Source organism: Aplysia californica, unplaced genomic scaffold, assembly GCF_000002075.1.
Source record: "Aplysia californica isolate F4 #8 unplaced genomic scaffold, AplCal3.0 scaffold00482, whole genome shotgun sequence".
Classification (NCBI taxonomy): Eukaryota; Metazoa; Mollusca; class Gastropoda; order Aplysiida; family Aplysiidae; genus Aplysia; species Aplysia californica.
This window is the reverse complement of record NW_004797752.1, coordinates 322,207-340,492: the sequence shown is the minus strand read 5'-3', so window position 1 is coordinate 340,492 and position 18,286 is coordinate 322,207. Positions and strand designations below refer to the sequence as shown.

Sequence of the window (18,286 nt, the reverse complement as noted above, 5' to 3'; positions counted from 1 at the left end):
TCACTGCTTTCTGTTTAGTTCATAAATTGTGGGTGGTTGGAAGATGCCATTGGTGGTTGGTCCTACTTTTTGTTTATTCCTATGCCATCCTTTGTTTTCAAGAACTGCGTAACAGTATCGTGTTACTGTTCATCCAATGTAGTTTAGCATTTTTATAGGGAATTGGTATCTGTCTTATCTGATAGTTGCATTTTTAACCCAATGAATGTGAAAGATGGAAAAGGTGATGAATGAAAAGAGGTATATTTTTTAAAGAATTTTACAATTCATGACAATGTTACAACTGGTACTGTTTTTGTTTGCTCATGCTGCTTGACAATAGCTTTAGCCCTTGATTCCTTTTTGTCTGTATAGAATTCTGAACACATAAAAAAAACAACCAAATTGTCTTTTTGTTTCTTTGTTTCTGCATTGGTGATAAGTAGAACTTGTTTTGTGCATTGGATAGCACTAAGTACTATGTCTTATTACTATCCCATTATTTTATCAGTCTTTCTTTCTTTTTGCCAATGCTGAAACATGAGAGTGACTTTCTATATTTCATCACTTTCTAGTTCAGCATCAAATTTTATTTTTCTTAGATTAATATCAAATTGTATTAAGTGTGATGTTATGTTATGGAATTGTAAAAAAGCTTATAATTTGCTCTCATTTTGACATCAGTAATTTCTGCTTATTTTAAATCTTAAAAAAAGATTTTCCATCTGGCATAATCTCTCTCGTGATTCCTGTTGTGACCAGGTGAGCCATCAGTTCTCCCACATCCGCCACATGTATAAAGTGTGGTCAGCCCACGTGTCCCTGACTCCGTCTCAGACTGACCAGTGTGTGGAGGAGTGCACTGACCGTCCACTCAAGTGGATGACAAACGAGCAACTGAAGGGCATGGCCATCCCCACAGGAATGCTCAAGGTCAGTGGCCTTGAGTTGTAAAACTCAAGTAACTGAAAGCATTAACAACAGTACTGAGGGCTCATGCAATGAAAAACCCTTAAGTAACACACCAGCTGAGAGCGCTGAAACCGTTGTAGAGTAATTTAAAAAAATAATGAAAAAAATAAACTCACAGCCCAAGAAACACACTATAAAAATTCCAAGAGTTTTTCGTCAACCATTCAGCTATTGCATAGAGTGACTTCATTTGTTGGTTACTTCGGTGCAGTGTTCATTGTTTATGTTTAGCCTGCCTGATCAATTTGGCTATTAAAGTCGTGAACGGTAATGACCGCTTATTGCAGCCTGACGACAAAGGTCACTGATGGTTAAGGTACCAAAAGTTGTAAATGCTCAGGCTTTAAACATTGTTTAAGTTTATTCATAGAGGAGGACCGCGGAATACAAAGTCCGTCTCCGATAGGACCAAGCAAAGGTGTTGATGGAGAGCCTTGAGCACTCCCCAATCAACCTGGGTCATCCACACCATTATGCAGCATGATACAGCGCTAACGGCACCGATAAAAAAAAATTTCTATTGAAGTTTCATTTGTGTTTAAGAAGGAAATAATAGGCATATTTCAGCGAGGATTCCAAATCAATATGTTGGCCCTTAAAGTTTACACTGGATGGCTGTTTTAGAAAAATTTAGAAAAGGTTAAGACAGTATTGGCACAGAGGAATGTTACTTCTGCCTTACGAGAATAGAAGTTTCGCACTAAACCTTTAGCCAAACACATTTTTGTGTCAAATTCTCTTATGATACTGTAATCAATTAATAAATAGTATAAGCAGAACCTAATTTTATTTCAAATAATACATGGCTGTTTCTTGCGGAGAAAATAATACAGTCAACTCCACTTGAGTTGTTCTTTGGTTAAGTTGATCTTTTTGTTAGGTCCCAGCACCTCTTCTTCTTTACATTTGTTAAAGTCAAACAGTTAAAAGCATAAATATGCTTAAGTTGAAGTGTTTTTTTCCTCCCAATCGCAAATATGCAATGATTGTATTGGTTTTTTTTGGTTCTATGTATAACGTCAGAGCTCAATGTTTCACAGCAGTTTTGACACAAGTGAACTTAGTGAATGTAATGTTATTGATCCAGAAACTGAATGTAAAAGTACAATTATGTAGAGCTGATGAATGCACAATAATAAGCCTACATAATACCTCGATGAAACAGTGAGGGGAACGGAAGAGTGTTTGTACATGATGTATTTGACACCATGATTTGATAACCACATCCGTTTCCATTTGTAGATTCCCCTCCCCTCAAGACCAAAGGGTATGGTGCGTCACAAGGCAATGTTCAATGAGTAATACAGTAAAACCTCAATATAAGTTATACCATACTCGACTGAAAACTTACTCTCAACTGTAACTTAGTGTAACTATTACTTCCTGAAGTCTGAATTCCCAGTAAGAATTTTTACCCTTAAAAAATTATGTCTAAAATGCACCTGTGTAGAATGTTCTTGTCCCTCATAATGTTCACTCTTCGAGAGGCATTACTTCCACTTTTCCGTATTTTTACGGAAATCCCTGCTTTCTGCCAGTTCTGTACTTGTTCCTCCACCATTCTCAACTCCCTCCATAAAAAGCTGCGACAGCATAGGACTACCGAAATTCCGTAGCAAAAGATCCGTACTCGCCTTCGTATCGTCTAATACTAGTATAAGTTACGGATATTTACGGTAATTCTCTCGGCAATAAGTTAATGTTATAGAAACCTGCCAGATTGCGCATTTCCTGCAATCGGCCATTATCCCATATGCTCCATGCATTCATTGCGGGCTTGTCGGCAGTACAATTTAACCTGTGGATTGATCAAAATCTGGCAAACTTTTTGTGCCAATTTCTTCCTTTCTATCATTCTCTCATTCCGTCTGTCTATCTTCGGATTGTTGCCGCGGCTGGAAAATCTGCGCGTTGATCAAGTAAATTGACTTGTGATCTTAGATGGAAAATACTGTCAGAAAGAAACTTTTTTACAAATTTGTCTAGATCTAGAGAAATGGTCAGTACGAAAAATCTATGACTCGGGAACACGATTTATATGGGCCGCGATGAAATAAATTTATGCTAAAACCTGCATAAAACTACTAAAGTAAAGAATAATTCGAAGTGGTGTTTCGAGATTGTGATACGCGACATTCAGGCGTGAAATTTAACTCATCCGCTACGTATTATTTTTGGCTTGTGGACGAATTTTTTTCGAGAGGGCGAAATGAGATGATGACTAGTGTGCAGTTCACAGGTCTTTGGGGCCATAAATTCAAATAAATATCAACATATTATATACCAACATTTTCAGTATGGTTTGTAGAATACATCTGTATTATTTATTTGTGTATTTTTCAACTTTGGTTCCTGTAAGAGGCGATTATGCAACACAATTGTGATTGGATGAGGTTAAAATTGGAAAATAAAAAATTTATAATCTCAGGTGAAACTAAAAAAATATGTTTGCACCTAGTCAAATGATACATCAATATAACCATGACTGTATATAGAACAGGAAAATATGGAAAAATGAGCAGTTATTTACATACATTCCATAATATTTGTACATTTGGATCATAACATCCGATATTGAAAAAATAATTTTGAAAAAAAGGATCAAAAACAGAAAAAAATACGCGTATCTGATATGGAATTATTCAGAATTACATTTGGAATAAACCTATACATGTCTTGAGTGGTACTTTTTGAGTAATTTCACCCAAAAGTAGTGATTTTGGGGAGAAAAATATTTTGACTATTTAGATCTAGGCCTAGATCTAGCACTCAAAAATATTGATTTCTCAATTACAGTGCACCGGCAATTTGCGTCCAATAGTATCAATATTATAAAAAAGAGTCCTACTTTTCTTTAGTGAGCAAAATAATGATACATTTTGTTGTGTAAAAGTACTACGGCTGGTGTCTGGGCTATAATTTGAGCTTCGCGATAAAACAAAGTCGAATAAACTACGAAATCGTGTTTCAAAACTGATTCAAAACTTCCGATTCTCGGTGGAAACGCTTGACCCGGAAGTCAACATTATATTATGACCTTTATTTTAATATGATTATGTGGATTGGAATAGAAACCAAGCTAAAATTGAACGTCTCATAGCCGCCGGGGGCGGCTCAGCGTACTGACGGCACTTTAGCCGCGCCGCCCCCCACGGCTCGGCGTAGCGAATGAGTTACGGAAAATTAGGGTATAAGCCGGGTAACTGTATTGCGAAGGTACGTATCTATTCATTATTCCCAGGTTTGCCTTCTATCAATGGTGCGATGGCAAATTAATTGAATTGTAATAGCAATGGAAGGGGAACCTGCTTTTAAACATTGCCATCAATGGAAATATATTATGTAGATCTTGGTGAAGAAATCAAACAAGATAAAATGTTGGTGAAAAAATAAATGTTATGGTTTGCAGACAATCTCTTCAAATAGGCTCCCAAATACCATTTTCTACCCTCAAAAAGTACTACATTTTAATTTCTTCGGGGACTTCGCCCCCTCAACCCCCACCAGGACTCTGTCTCTGGACCCTCTGGGGGCCTATGCAGACCCTTGGCAGAATTTTCCTTATTTTTCAGCTTCAGCTGTTGGAAGCACTGAAGAGGTTTCAGTGGTGTAGAATTCATTTATAATGGACATTTTCACATTGTTAGATAAAGTAAAATGGCAAAAAGTGATAGTTTTACTGTACTCAGGAATACAAAGTAATCAGCTGTGGTGAGAGAGCAGGTTTTTCTCAGAGGTATACGCATATTGTTAGTATTTGCCACCAGTGGATGCTAAAACAGCAACTTGACATGGATGTCTGGTGCCTCATTTAATAAATTATTGATGATGGTCAAGGGCTTGCAACCATTTCGCGCCCCCCTCCTCTGCCTTTCACACATATACACGTACGCCTGAGCATGGGTTAGTTAATGACATGAATAAATATTGCTTGGTAACCATTCCTGTTGCCACCATTTTTTCCAGTTACAGTTGCCCACTAAAATTAAAATTATGTGCAAGGAAAATATTTTATGTCACTTGGTTTTTGATACCGACTTTGAGGTTTTACAAGTTCCATTTTAGTTTTCATTGGCTCTTGTCATTTTTTCATCCAACATGAGTGTGTGAAAGGTTAACTTCACATGAAAATTTGACATAAGATGTTCACATCTCATTTAACTTTTGTCCACGGTGGGAGTTTCACCCTGTGAGCCCCGAGTCTACAACAGGGTTCCCCTGCTGCACCCCAAACACACACATCATCCTGCGACAATGTTAATCTGGGTTTTCACACAGAGCTCAGGGGCAGGGGCTCTGATCTGTAGGCTCTGGGGTCGAGGCTCAAAGGATTAACAGATCTAACCCCTTGATAATGAATGATAATAATAATGCTATTGCCTCATATAATACTCGTAATGAATCCCATGGGGGATTTCAAATGATCTTGTTTGGCAGCAAGTCATATCATACCAACACTATTTTTGAAATCGTTAAGTTCCAGAAGGCTGGCAAGATTTATTATTAGGGAACTGAACTATACTTTTTTACTTTTAAAAAGAACTAAAGCTGTAAAATCATACAACTCCCCTTTTCCTGCTTTCCAGGTATTTGACAAATTTAAAGAGATGCAAGATGAAGAATCCAAGAAGGCGAGTAAAAGAAAGAACGGTGACCAGGATGACGTCATTGTACAAGAGCCGAAAAAGTCGCAGAGAGCCATCTCAGACTTCTTCAAGCAAAGACACACATGAAGAGTAAGCGGAGCTGTTCATTAAAAAATTGTTGATTTGTTTAGTTTTTTATAAACCCACACTCAGCGTGATACCTCAGCCTTGATTGTTCTCCGATACTGTTTCCCAAGTATTTGATATTTTTATTTTTATATTACCACCGAACTACAGTCTCAAACAATTCAAAATATTGCTATTGATTTTTCATACCATTAAAGTTGTTTGTATATAAATGGCTCTTATAAAACATGTAAAATTTATGGATTTGCTTTTATTGAATTTACAGACATTGTTTAATGCCCTGGTTACACGCAACAATAAATTGTACAAAAACTGGAAGATCTATCAATCATGAGACAAATCGTCAGGTGTAACCACAAAACTGTACAAAGTTTGGATGATTGGACAACGGCCTGGAGACTCGGTCGAGAAATCAAGGGCTGCTTGATATTTTCCGTGCGATCACGGTCAGATTTGGGGGAGACGCGCTGTGACGTAGAATCACTTAAAAATTTGTCGCCGTGCAGGATTAAACTTAGGACTCAAAATTTTGAAAATAATTATCGCTGGTAAAAACTGATTACATCTCGGAATCAGCGTCTCAAAATAAGCAAAGTTGCTCACTGAGAACCTGATTTGATGTGTTATTATGTAAATTTTAGCAATTTTATTATTTAATTGATCGTCAGTGGTGAAGTTGCGTACCAAAGTCACCCGGTGCATTGCACATCTGCAGTCAAGTCAATGACTAGGAATGTCCCTGATGGAAAGAAAACTGGACGATAGATTGGAACTTCTAAACAGACTACACAGCTCGGTAAAACAGACAGTTCTCGCTTACGACGAATCTGACTCAATTTATAATTGCGTGTAACTGGGGCTTAAGACTTTGCTATCAGCGAATTTTATACATATATATGAGTTCATAAAATGCATATTCTCTGAACTACTAACTTACAAAGTCAGGGCTTGATGACACTGAAAGCAATTACTTCATATATACAGTCAAACACGGGTAACTTGAATTCATCGGGGATTGGAAATAGTGTTCGAGATTTCCGTAATTCGTCATGTTCGTGAAAGCCCCAAATACAAAGAAATAGAGAGAAAATCAAGGGAAGTTAAAAAAGAACATGTCATCTCCCCTGATGAACGTGTTGACGATGTGAAAGGAAGAAGATGAATGAAAGTGGAAAGCAGAAAATCTCACATTCCTTTCCTCTCATTTCATTGGCTTACAGAAAGTTACACCTCTTGCCATCTGCCCACAGCATGATTTCATGCCTGGCGAGTAGGGCTGGGATTACATGGGTAATTTGATACTCGGGTAATGAAAAAAGTACCCGAGTATCCGTCGGGTACCTGACATTTCAATTATCATATGCTGTTTCTGTACTGCTCTGCCTGCTTGCTTTAAGAGGCTTGACGCTGAAGACCTGTCAGTGTTTAATATGCTTTTGTAGATGTTGCAGGAGGCACTTTTTTTGTCTTTTATTTTCTCACAGTAATCCCAAGTGTATGACTTTCTTTGAAACATCTTGATAGAGACTATGCTTAAATGACAAAGCCAAAGCTATAATTTAAACCCTTTTACTTCACGTTATTCTTAGAAAATTTCCGCTTCTCCGTTGGATTCTTAGAACTGCACACTAGTTGCTTCCAAGGATATTGAAATTGAAACTATTGGCCTGCTCTAACAAAGTATCCGATCAATTCTTGGAAACATTCTAAGCATTCTTACAACATGCCCAAATGTGGCGTTTTTGTGGTCTGCTGTTTTCCAGGCAAAGGAGGTACGAGAAGTGGTGGGCATAAGTTGATATTGGCCAATAATTGACTAAGAGAGATCAGTACGGACAAGTACTCAGTATTTATTAAGGTTCGAATGAAGGGACGTAATTTTTAAAGTGCATTTGCATAGCATTAATGAAGGGGAGTAGAAAACCTGGGTACCCGACACCAATACCCGGGTAGCCAGTTTTGTGCTCTTTACCTGGGTGCTCACCCAGCCCTAGCGGTGAGCCAGTCATGCGATGCGTCCAGCATCAGTCCTCAAACCCATTTCCCCATCCCCCCTTCCTCCAGCCTCTCGTGGTGAGACAAGGACCACGTTTTGGCTGTAGCAATAACAAAGAAATTCCTATCCGTGGCTGTAAAGTTGAGAATGTGAAATGGATTTGCTCGAGATTCGAGTGTTGCGTGTTTGGGAACTCCGTGAACCATGAAGTTGATGCAAAGAAAATATGGGACTGAAACGGGACCAAGCATTTTATGTTCGCAATACCCGATAATTCGTGATTTTCGTGTTTGAGATTTGTGGACTTTGGGGTATGTGGGCTTCTGAAACCAGCGTAAATTTACTGCCACTGGGATATTGTTATCCTATCAATGGAGAATTTGATGGCTTTAGATTTGTACTAAAAATTCAAACAAGTATATCAAGTTGAATAGTTCTTTACCTTGGTCACAAAGTGTGGTACGGTAGTCTCCGCCTAAGTGCATAGTTCTCGGTAAGGCCCCTTTGTGTGTGTTTTTACGGAGTGTGCGTTTTCATGAACCTGTGCAAAGGGAGGAAGGGACACAATTATCTCATTTTCTTGCTATTTTAGTGACCTCCCTTGGGGGGAGGGGGGTCAATTTGGCTGATAATATGACGACACGTGACTGTTTTGTGATGGACTCCCTGACTATGGTTATGAATTATGAATACAAAGGCGTTGAATGGGGGGGGGGGGGGGCAGAAAGACGGACTCACTGTACTGATATGCACTATAAAATGTCGGGAACAGATAAGAGAAAACTGTTCGTGATGATAGATCTAGTCATAGAGAAAAGCTCTCCGCCAAGCGGCTTTCTAAGCCACCAATTCGGACTTACTGTCATCTAGTGCAACCCAGTAAATGCATGGATGACATCAGACTTTTTTCTTGTGGTTTGTTGAATAAGTTCTTCGAGCTCAGCTGATTACTTTACTAATTTTTAATTAGAGTAAGAGACCTATCCAGTGTTTACAGCGTTCATGCGTGGTGCGCATCATAGACTTAACTAAACATTACGCAGTCACTCAAACACCTGTCAGAAACCTTCTCTCAAAGATGCATTTCGAGGGACCAATCAGAAGACATTTATCTACCCCTCCTCAACATATCACCCGACCGGTCCTAGACCAATGTGTCCGTGGAAAGTTGGGCGCAAAATCTCTGTCCATCGCTCTCTTTATTCTGTGTGAGGGCCAGTCTCACCACATACAGGTACATCCTGTTGTGTAGGCTTGTCTTGTGCAAGTTGTAGCGAAAATTTCCCCTTATCTAGCTTTAGGCTACCTGTTGGCGTGTTTTGCGGATCGAAACATACATTTAGAAGTGACTGCGTTTGTACATCTAAATTATACAGTAGTACCTGTCATATGACGAAGGCGTGTGTTTAAGCGGAGACTACTGTACTCAGTTCTTTAAATTGTCTTTTCTCACAAAGAGTGCTCCTGTCCTTTGAATCTTGCTATTGATTCATCAACAATGTTAAAAGATGTCTGCGGACATGTAGGTCCCGTGATAACTACCAATGGCTGAATCTTAGCTAAAGGCAAGATCGTAGTTGTCTTGTCCGTTTGAAATCCAGGCTGCATTATCCATGAAATACAAAGATGTTTGTATCATCTGGTACCCGTGACGACTCATAACAAGTCAGAATTTCGTCTCCTCGAGCCAAAAGCTTGTCCAATGATCTTGTGAAGGTGGTCTTGGGTATAGCCCATAGATTTATACTTGTAGGCCAGATAATAGATACAGAACGCCTCTCTCTCGCCTTGCTATGCCATGGCCCCATTCGATAGTGGCATCCGCGATGTTTGAGTTGGCCAGCTGTGTGAAGGAGTTCATGCTGAAGCAGTGGGCAAGGCTTGCTTTCTCTCTCTCTCATAATGTATGCAATAGGCGAGGCTTGGCCCTTGTTGATTTATTTTTTTTAACATGGGCGCCGTGGCGTACTATTGCTAGATAAAAATACAGCGTACTTTTTACTAATAAATGTATTATTAATTAAAAGATAGAGATAGGCTTTAAAACAAACAAAAAATAACAACAAAACAACTTTATTTCTTTATCACCACTTTATCTACGGTGGGGTTTATTTCTTATTGACTGAATCAAAGTGTATAGGGCCTATAGAACTTTTCAGAAGTATGAAAATGCATGGGTGTCATGGGTACTTCCCCTCCCAACCACTCTACCCTCTCTCAGAGTCTCTCCTCCCGAATCCCAATGCCAAGCCCCCCCCCCCTCCTACACACACACACATACACACACCTACGGATGCACTGATGGTCTGTATTGCCAGTGGCACCTTCATTTTGTTTTTGGCCTAGTCAAGGTGTTTTCCTCGGAGTTTGTTAGCGAGGTGGAGATTGCTGTTCTCCTGAAACTTATGTAACTCCACAATGTACCGCCATTCGATCCTGTCACTTCCTGTGTACACTACACTCAAATCCCAAAGACAGTTGCAGAAATTCTTTAAAAGATGGCATGCATCGAACATCATGTTGATGGTCTTTGGTTCAGTGGGATGTTGAATGTCTGTGCATTTTGTCATGTTTGATGACACATCCTAAGCGAGTTGCAGTCGATTGGTTGTTAAAGGCTCCATTGCAGACAACAGCAACATATAAAGACATCTGAGCTAAAAATAGATGATGCAATGAAAGAAAACAGATCACTGAACTGCCTGATACTGACAGAAGCAGTGATGAGTTGTTTAAATTCATTCGTGCAATAGAAAATGTATTCCAAACACAGACTATATACTGTGCATATATAGCAAGCTCAGCATTAAGCGCTGTCTGGTTATGGTTTCCATTGTCACTAATATCCTATACATTACATCATACATTTTAGTCATGAGCAAGGTTACAGTAGCAGCTTATCTTTAGTTGCTCCCATCCATCATCATCCCTTAAAAAATATAATTGATGATACTGTTATATTACAATGGATGTGCACAGGCTATGACTGTAAGTCAGTGTCAAGAATCTTCCACTTTCAGACTAATCAGATGTTTGCTGGTGATGTATTAACTGTAGAGAAAGTCTCTAAGGTGTTAATCCAGAAAGGGACTAGGGGTTTCTCATGCTTGCACTTTTAAGAGAATCTCTTTGGATTAAAACATGTTCAAATCTAATAAAACACCTTCCTTAATTAGAGCAGGGTACATGCCCACTCACATGTAATATGTAAACAAACTTTTTGGCCAACTCAAACATGGCCGCGAACGAACTCAAAAGTTTCCGTGTCATGTAACCTTGTACGGTCTTCTGTCTAAAAAGGAGATAACTCTATGATATAGCCCTATAGGAATTTGTAAACCTACAAAATCCCTCTTAAGTTCTTCAACAGTTATAAAATGTCTTTCCAATGCATTTCAAAATACTTGTGGAGGTGGGTGCGGGCATGTGTTTGCCTGTTTAATCATGAGTTCAAATGCAGCAGGGGGGGGGGGCGCTGAAAAAGTCTTCTTCAGTAAAGCCGTTGTGTCTATCAATGACCCTGGCTGCTGAGTGAAGTCTGGTAGCCATTCAGCTTCATAAAGGCCCTTGTTCAAACTTGTCATAAAACTCCCACCTCAAGTCTGTTGTGGCGACACCCCCCTTGGGCTATGCCCTCCCTCCTCTTTAAGTTTAAATTTCAGTACCACTTTGCTTTTCTCCCTCCCTGGTCCTTTTGAGGTACCCAAAACGTCTCCTCTGCCTCTTCTCGATCTAGGCCTACTTGTGGAAGGTCCTGGCTGCTCATTATCACTTCTCTCACTTGATTCAGATGAGGCAGGCGGTGTCATCGGTAGCCTTGTGGTTAGGCTACCACACCCATAATCGTGAGACTACGAGTTTGGGGGTTTGAGTCTCTGCTCAACCTGAAGTAGAGTCTTTGGGAAAGGCACTTAATTAATCAGTTTCATTCAGTTTGTGTCACAATCATCATAGTTTCTCCAATAGGTAGGGCAATGCCCACTTTTGGTGTTGGTCAAGATTCCTGAAATCTGGGTTAGCCCGCTTGCCCTTAAAAGCGACCATATATAGTTACCCCACAATAGCAAGTTTTGGTACCGATAATGAGTTTTGCATATAGTCAATATTTCTGCCACATATTTTCAACTCTCCGTCAGGAAAAGAAATAGAAAAAAAATATTTTGAGGGCTATTACTGTTGATATTAAAACAATGTATGTGTACATTTGCTTGCCAAAGCATTTTTTTCTGATTTCATTTATATTATTATTATTATGTGGAAATTACAAAGTTTTAAACATGTTTTATCTCTGTATTCACTGATGAAAGAAAATTGTCATTAAAAAATACCTTCACATACATTATATGTGTGAAATATATGTGTTTTAATAAAACATTTTCATATTTATACAGATGTGATTTTGTTTCTTTACCCCAAAGCCTGAATAAGTGGGTGGTTGGCGGGTGCTCTGGTGTGGTTTGCTTCTTCTTTTCTATCAAACATCTATCGTCCTTATCTCCCCTTCTTCTTTATTATGTTTGTTACTCTCTTGTAACACCTCTAATCTTCTGGCGCTCATATGACCTTATGTAGTTGCAAGCGCCGTAAAATCTCTACTAAAAGTAAGTAAAAAGCCTGAATATAGCTACCTGCCGTATCGTTTGTGAAATACGACTCCATAAACTTTACATAACAAGATAAAATAATACAGCACTCCACTTCAACGGAAAATCATTGATATGTTTTGTGATGTAAAATTGAAAATAGCACACAAAATGATACTATTGTCTATTATTATCTATAGATGTCCTTCCTATTGGCACTAATAAAGATGTCATGTGATGTGCTTCTTCTGAACAAAACAGGGCATCTTTGAGAACAATTGTCTCTCCATCTTTGCTCCTTAATAAAACTAGCATCTGCGTTTGTCGCGGCCGCGATTTTTGGCATTTTTTGGTCTGTGAATCGCGGCCACGATTTTTGCATTTTTCCAACAAAAAACTACCGCCGGGAAGAAAAAATAATTTAAAAACAAAAACTGGGAAAAGTAAAGAGATTTAGTTGTTTTTTTTTAACGAATATTATTCCCAGTTTTTGTTTTTATAGAAAGAAAGCTTATTTTCACTTTTGCTTCACTTCGTCTCTTTCTCACTTGTTAAAACTACATTGAGTTGTAATTTTCATGTGAAGAACAAAAGTAGGCTACATTACATAGGCTACTACAGTCCATGCCAGCTTTAAGCATGGTCATCGGGAGAAAGCTTAAGCGTGCTTAAAGCCGAAGCGTGCTTAAATGCGAAGTAGACATAATCCAGAGATTTTCATGTAGAAAATTCCCCGTGCTATTTCCCTCTGTTTGTAAGTAGGCCTATAGCGGTCCCGCAAAAGTGTGCACTGTTATTTAGACACCCGCCATGATAGTTTTTGTTCGCTTGTTTATTGTTTGTTTTTGTTTTGTGGTCGAGTGGAAAATGAAAACTTAATTTCGACGGCCAGTCACGATACAGCACACTAGGCCTACTGTAACACACTGCCTGTGCGTACCACCTGCCCGCTCTGCCACTCATACCACCGCCTTCATCCCACCTCGCGCGTGATACACAATCAGGATTAATGGATAGCGAGGGTCGAAGGTGAAATCGCAGCCAGCCTCCCTTTCTCGTCTCCCCGACTCTCTTTGTATTCTTTTTTGGTCGTGTGTAGCTTTGCCCAGCTAGGCCTAGGCTAGATCCTATGTCCGCGCGCACGACTGTGTGCATCTCTCTGCCTTCCTCTCCGCCCGTGTGAGTGTGTGTGTCCATCACTTGCGTTCTTTGTGTTTCTCTTGACATACTCCACTGCTGCGGTGTAGACTGTTCGAACTTCGATGGGTCATCATGAAAATATTGACTGTCTTGTAAATGAAGCGTGCTTGAAGCCGAAGTTACCGTGCATAAAGGCGTGTAATTTATATAGCAAAAACGTGCTTAAGGCTGGCATGCTTAAAGCCGGCACAGACTGTATTTATTTGCTGTTTCTCTTTCATGTTTCCCTCTTTGTTGTGTTTTATTTTGTTGGTGTGTTGATTTTTTTCCCCTCGTTATTGTTCTGGTTTGTTGTTTTTCCATTTCAGTTTTTTTTAAAATGTGTTATAGTTATGTTACAGCGTGTCTCCACCAAAAAGGAAAACTGACACTGGCAGGCCCCTTGTGTGTGATTCCATGATCTACATGTTAGATCCTGTACTTTTTCTTGAATTACACGCTTTAGGGTTAAAATGGCCTGTGTATGGATGGGTAGAGACATGCCCTTATTTGTTAATTTTTGTGGTTGTTTATTTGCTGTTCTAATTTTTATTTCATTCTTTTGTGAAACCTTTATTTTTCTCGTTTTTACACTCTGTGTGTGGGTGGTTGGCGGGTGCTCTGGTGTGGTTTGCTTCTTTTTTCCAATGAAACATCTATCGTCCTTATCTCCCCTTCTTCTCTACTATGTTTGTTACTCTCTCGTAACACCTCTAATCTTCTGGCGCTCATATGACCTTATGCAGTTGCGAGCGCCGTAAAACCTCTACTAAAACTAAACACTCAGTGTGGTTGCAAATGATATCTGGATGTTTAAAACAGCACAAGAAATTCAGGTGTTTTAGATTAAGTTACCTCTATCAACATATTGCTATATACGTCGTCACAGAGAGTTGAAAGCTTGAAAATTAATGGCAACTTTTGCCATTTTTGTGGCAACTTTTCGACAAAAAATAGCAACAAATGCAGATGCCAGATAAAATAAGCACAACAGACAGTGGTGGAGAGATGGAAAAAGATGCAAGAGCCTTTCCAACTTCCTAAAATGTTCACAACACTTCACATAGAAATATTTTGTAGACAGGCTGGCTGGTGAAGGATGTTTGTTCTTTAGTTGTTGTTTTTTTCCATTTGCCACCATTGCCTATTCCATGTGTATGTAAAGTAAGTCTGTAACTGAACCAAGCCACTGAACTGCACAAATCCATTCCAAATCATATGAGACAGTAACGGTTTTTAAATTCCAGTCTGGAAATAAAGCTCAAAACACAAGAAAAATTCCCTTACTGTGATTACAAAGTGGCAAGAACACTTTCTGATGTAATTCGTCACCCACAATCACTTTTATTAACCAAAAAATACAGCCTACTATAACTTAATTCTTTTTTGCTTTCTTTTTTGTAGGCATTTCTCCTTGCTCATTGGCGTCAGTCTCTGGCTGCTTTCTCTTCTTTTTCTTTCCTGAATTGCTCTCTGGTGTCTGTTTTTGTCCATTCACTTGAGCCTGTCCATTTTCTCCAGCCTTTCCTTTACCCTTCTTTTTCTTCTTTCCTTGCCCTTTGGTATTTGACCCATCGGCTTTGCCCTGGCTCCTGTTGGCAAAAACATTTGAAGCAAATTACAGTGGAGTCCACTTATAAAGAGTCCTGAAACAACGAGAAGTCTGCTATAAAGACACTATTCTAAAACCCCGTTTTTTTCCTTCTTTATCTTTGTAAATAAAATACTGCTATTGCGCAATCAGACAGTCACGCGAGTCAGTTATAGCGGAATAATGCTGCTGCTGTTCACAGCACACAGACCAATTGAACATATAAAACCTCGCCAGTAGAGAAAGTTGTTGGCGATCCAGCGAAACAAAGAACGGGAAAGCCCACGCGAACCAACAATGAAGGCCGGAGTGAATGAGTTGGGAGGGTGTGGCATGCGCAGACAAGCAGAACGCATCGCATGATAGGCCAGCCCAGTCTAGATTATCTAGGCATACCGTGCCTCTCACTTCTCTGGTGCGGGATGGAGAGGTCACAATGCTGTGATAGATGGAGTGAATGTGTGACGTGCGCAAGCAGACGCAACGCACCACAGGGTGTGGTGAAGTGGGGAACAACACAGCGGGCAAGTTAGCCCAGAGCCAGAGCCCCTTCTTTCTGATCGCCAAAGCCGATTTGTCAACATTGCTAGTGCTAGAGAAAGAAACCTGATTCGATTTTTGATCAAGTAGGACCTAGAGATTATGTTGAACAAAATCATCATCAGGAGAAATACAAAAAGGAATAAACAGAACACCAAACTCATAGATTAGGCCTACTTTACTATTTCCATTGAATTTATTACTGGATCCCTAATAACGAGAATCCTGCTATAACGGACATTTCGCACCGGTCCCCTCCCTCTCGTTATAACAAGATTCCACTGTATTTTTAAAATCTGACAAAGTTCAAACTGGCTTGGCAGTCCCGCTCTATTATCAGATCTAGATCTATATTTTTATTCTTCAAATAAAAACATTAATAACACATCACAATAGAAATATATCTTTACACAAAGCATAATGAAACTATTTTTTAAAATTGTCATGGAAATTATTCTGATTCTGACTTAAATCTCATCTACGTTTCATTTGGCCATTAGCAGCAGTATTTGACTGAACAAATAGTGTTCATGAAAGATGAAGGGAAGGTGGCGTCGGTGGCCTAGTGGTTAGGCTCTCGGACTCGCAACCGTAAGGTCGTGGGTTCGAATCCCGTCAGGGGCCCAACGTTGTGTCCTAGGGAAAGGCACTTTACACGAATTTTTCTCACTTCACCCAGGTGGGAATGGGCACCCGGCTATAGACAGCGAAAGATCTTGTCAGTTTGTTAGTGTTTGAACGCTTAATCAGCTGCTTGCACTGTATGCTTCCCGGGAAGCTGAGAATGTTTCGGAGTGTTCTATGGTCTGCTGGGGTAATAATATAGTGTAAAGTGCATAGAGCCTGCTGTTGAGCTGGGATATGTGCTATATAAATGCTATTTATTATTATTATTATTATTATTAAGAGGAGAGTGAATTTGATTTAATGTAGGGCTGGAACAAGAAATTGTAGTAGGCATGGGGAAATTTTTTGAAATTCAGAGGGATCTTGGATTCATGCAAACAAAACTGATAAATGGTATCTGCACAGTATTTTGATATGATCTCCATGACACTAATGAAATTGACAAAACAGATAAGAAATCCATTTCTTCATGGTGGAGAACTCAGCCAGTCCAAATGTATGTCTATATTTACTTTTATATCAGAACAGAATCCCCCCCCACCCCACACACATTAGCATGAGTAGCTTGTGGCTGTTACCTTTCTATACCAGCAATAACCTTTGTGGCCAGTCTGCGTAGGTCAGTGTTCAGTTTGGACTTGAGGCCAGTCAGCTGCTGCAACTCCTCTAGACCGAAGGGAGGCTGTGGAGAGACAAAACTTACAGCTGAGAGAACGTCATGATGTTGTGTTTTTTAAGTAAGCGTTTTACAGCACTTGCAACACAATTAGTACTAGGTCATAAATATAAGTACCAAAGATTAGAGGTGGTATAGTATAAGAGAATAACCACAGAAAAAGGAGGAGAGATAAAAGGATGACAGATTTTCGTATAGGAAAGAAGTAGCAAACCACACCAGAGCACAGGCCAACCACCCATGAAAGCCATGATGAGCAGCATGGGGCAAACTACACCACAGCATCTCGACTGCTTGGTGTAAAACTCTGCCATAGACCATTTTGAAAAGTGATGTACTACGGAGTCTTGCACTGAGCAGTAGATCTGGAACAAGGAAGAAAGTAGACGGTACCCACAACTACCACTTTGTGTGTGCTCAATGTCACCAAACTTGTTGTAATCATGAGGTTGAGGGTTCAGAGGTTCGAGCCTCATGCCCGACGTTATGCCTTTGAGAAAGGCATTTTATTTCACATTAACTTTCCTTACTTCACCAAGGTGGGAATGGGCACCCGGCCATAGACTATGATAAAAAGTGAAAGATCTTGTCAGTATGTTAGTGTTTACGTGCCTAGATAAATTTATAAATGGCAGCTTGTACTGCATGCTTCTCAGAAAGTTCAGATTGTTTCAGAATGCTGTCAGGTCTGCTGTGGCAATAATATAGATTGTAAAGTGCATAGCGTTTGCTGTTGAGTGGGAATTAGCGCTAGACAAACGCTTTTATTATTATTATTACCTGTGTGAGCACGTCGGGCCTGCTTTGTAGTGCTACAGCCACGTTGAGCAGCTCCTTGGTGTACATAACCTTCAGGTCATCAGCTCTCAGACTCCTTATGGACTGCAGCACAGCACAGGCAGAGAGGAAAAATTTAAAAAAAGGTCATTCTTGATGTTTGTAAAATTTATCAGAGACAGTATAAAAACATGCTGTGTTGATGTTTCTCCCTTTTTAAAGGAAACAATTTAATATATATATATATGTATAGTTTCCGTTAGTCTTGTTAAGTAAATATATCCTTTCAATCAAGAAATCTGTCGGGTCTAAAGTGATACCAAATAAGATGTCATCAGAGTAAATAAAGTCAGGCATAGAAGTAGAAGTTAAATAGAAAATATTAGTATTAGTATTAACTATTATTAATTATCAGTCTCAGCTCCCACCAATCTTTTTTTAAAAATGGAAGGTTGTAACTTTGTGCCTGAATAGAAATTATATCTCATCACAGACTTCAAACGCACTACGGAAGTAGGTACCACAGACTGAAATTTCAAAGTCCTCTGATTTCATAGTGAACTGCACCACCTTATAGAATTTATTATTCTGAGCATTTTTATACAAAATTTATACATATATAGCTTCATTTTT

The 18,286-nt window shown here is 39.3% G+C and overlaps 2 protein-coding genes across 3 annotated transcripts in view; one reads left to right on the top strand and one right to left on the bottom strand.

Moving 5' to 3' along the window:
- The window catches only part of LOC101859959 (adenine DNA glycosylase), a 29,902-nt gene extending 17,835 nt beyond the window's left edge, over positions 1-12,067 (top strand). The window contains exons 13-14 of the mRNA XM_005105635.3: positions 742-912; positions 5,538-12,067. Coding sequence (XP_005105692.1) covers positions 742-912; positions 5,538-5,684 — 318 coding nt within the window. The 3' untranslated portion in view covers positions 5,685-12,067. The remainder of the gene's footprint in view (positions 1-741; positions 913-5,537) is intronic.
- Positions 12,068-14,724: 2,657 nt separating this feature from the next.
- LOC101858659 (rDNA transcriptional regulator pol5) overlaps positions 14,725-18,286 on the bottom strand; it is a 45,852-nt gene continuing 42,290 nt past the window's right edge. Inside the window, exons 33-35 of one of the 2 annotated variants that reach the window (XM_005105629.3) lie at positions 17,657-17,758; positions 16,779-16,882; positions 14,725-15,034 (exon numbers count right to left, since the gene is read on the bottom strand). In XM_005105629.3, the coding sequence (XP_005105686.1) occupies positions 14,818-15,034; positions 16,779-16,882; positions 17,657-17,758 (423 nt within the window). In that variant the 3' untranslated portion in view covers positions 14,725-14,817. The remainder of the gene's footprint in view (positions 15,035-16,778; positions 16,883-17,656; positions 17,759-18,286) is intronic. The other variant, XM_013086578.2, reaches the window with a different exon arrangement.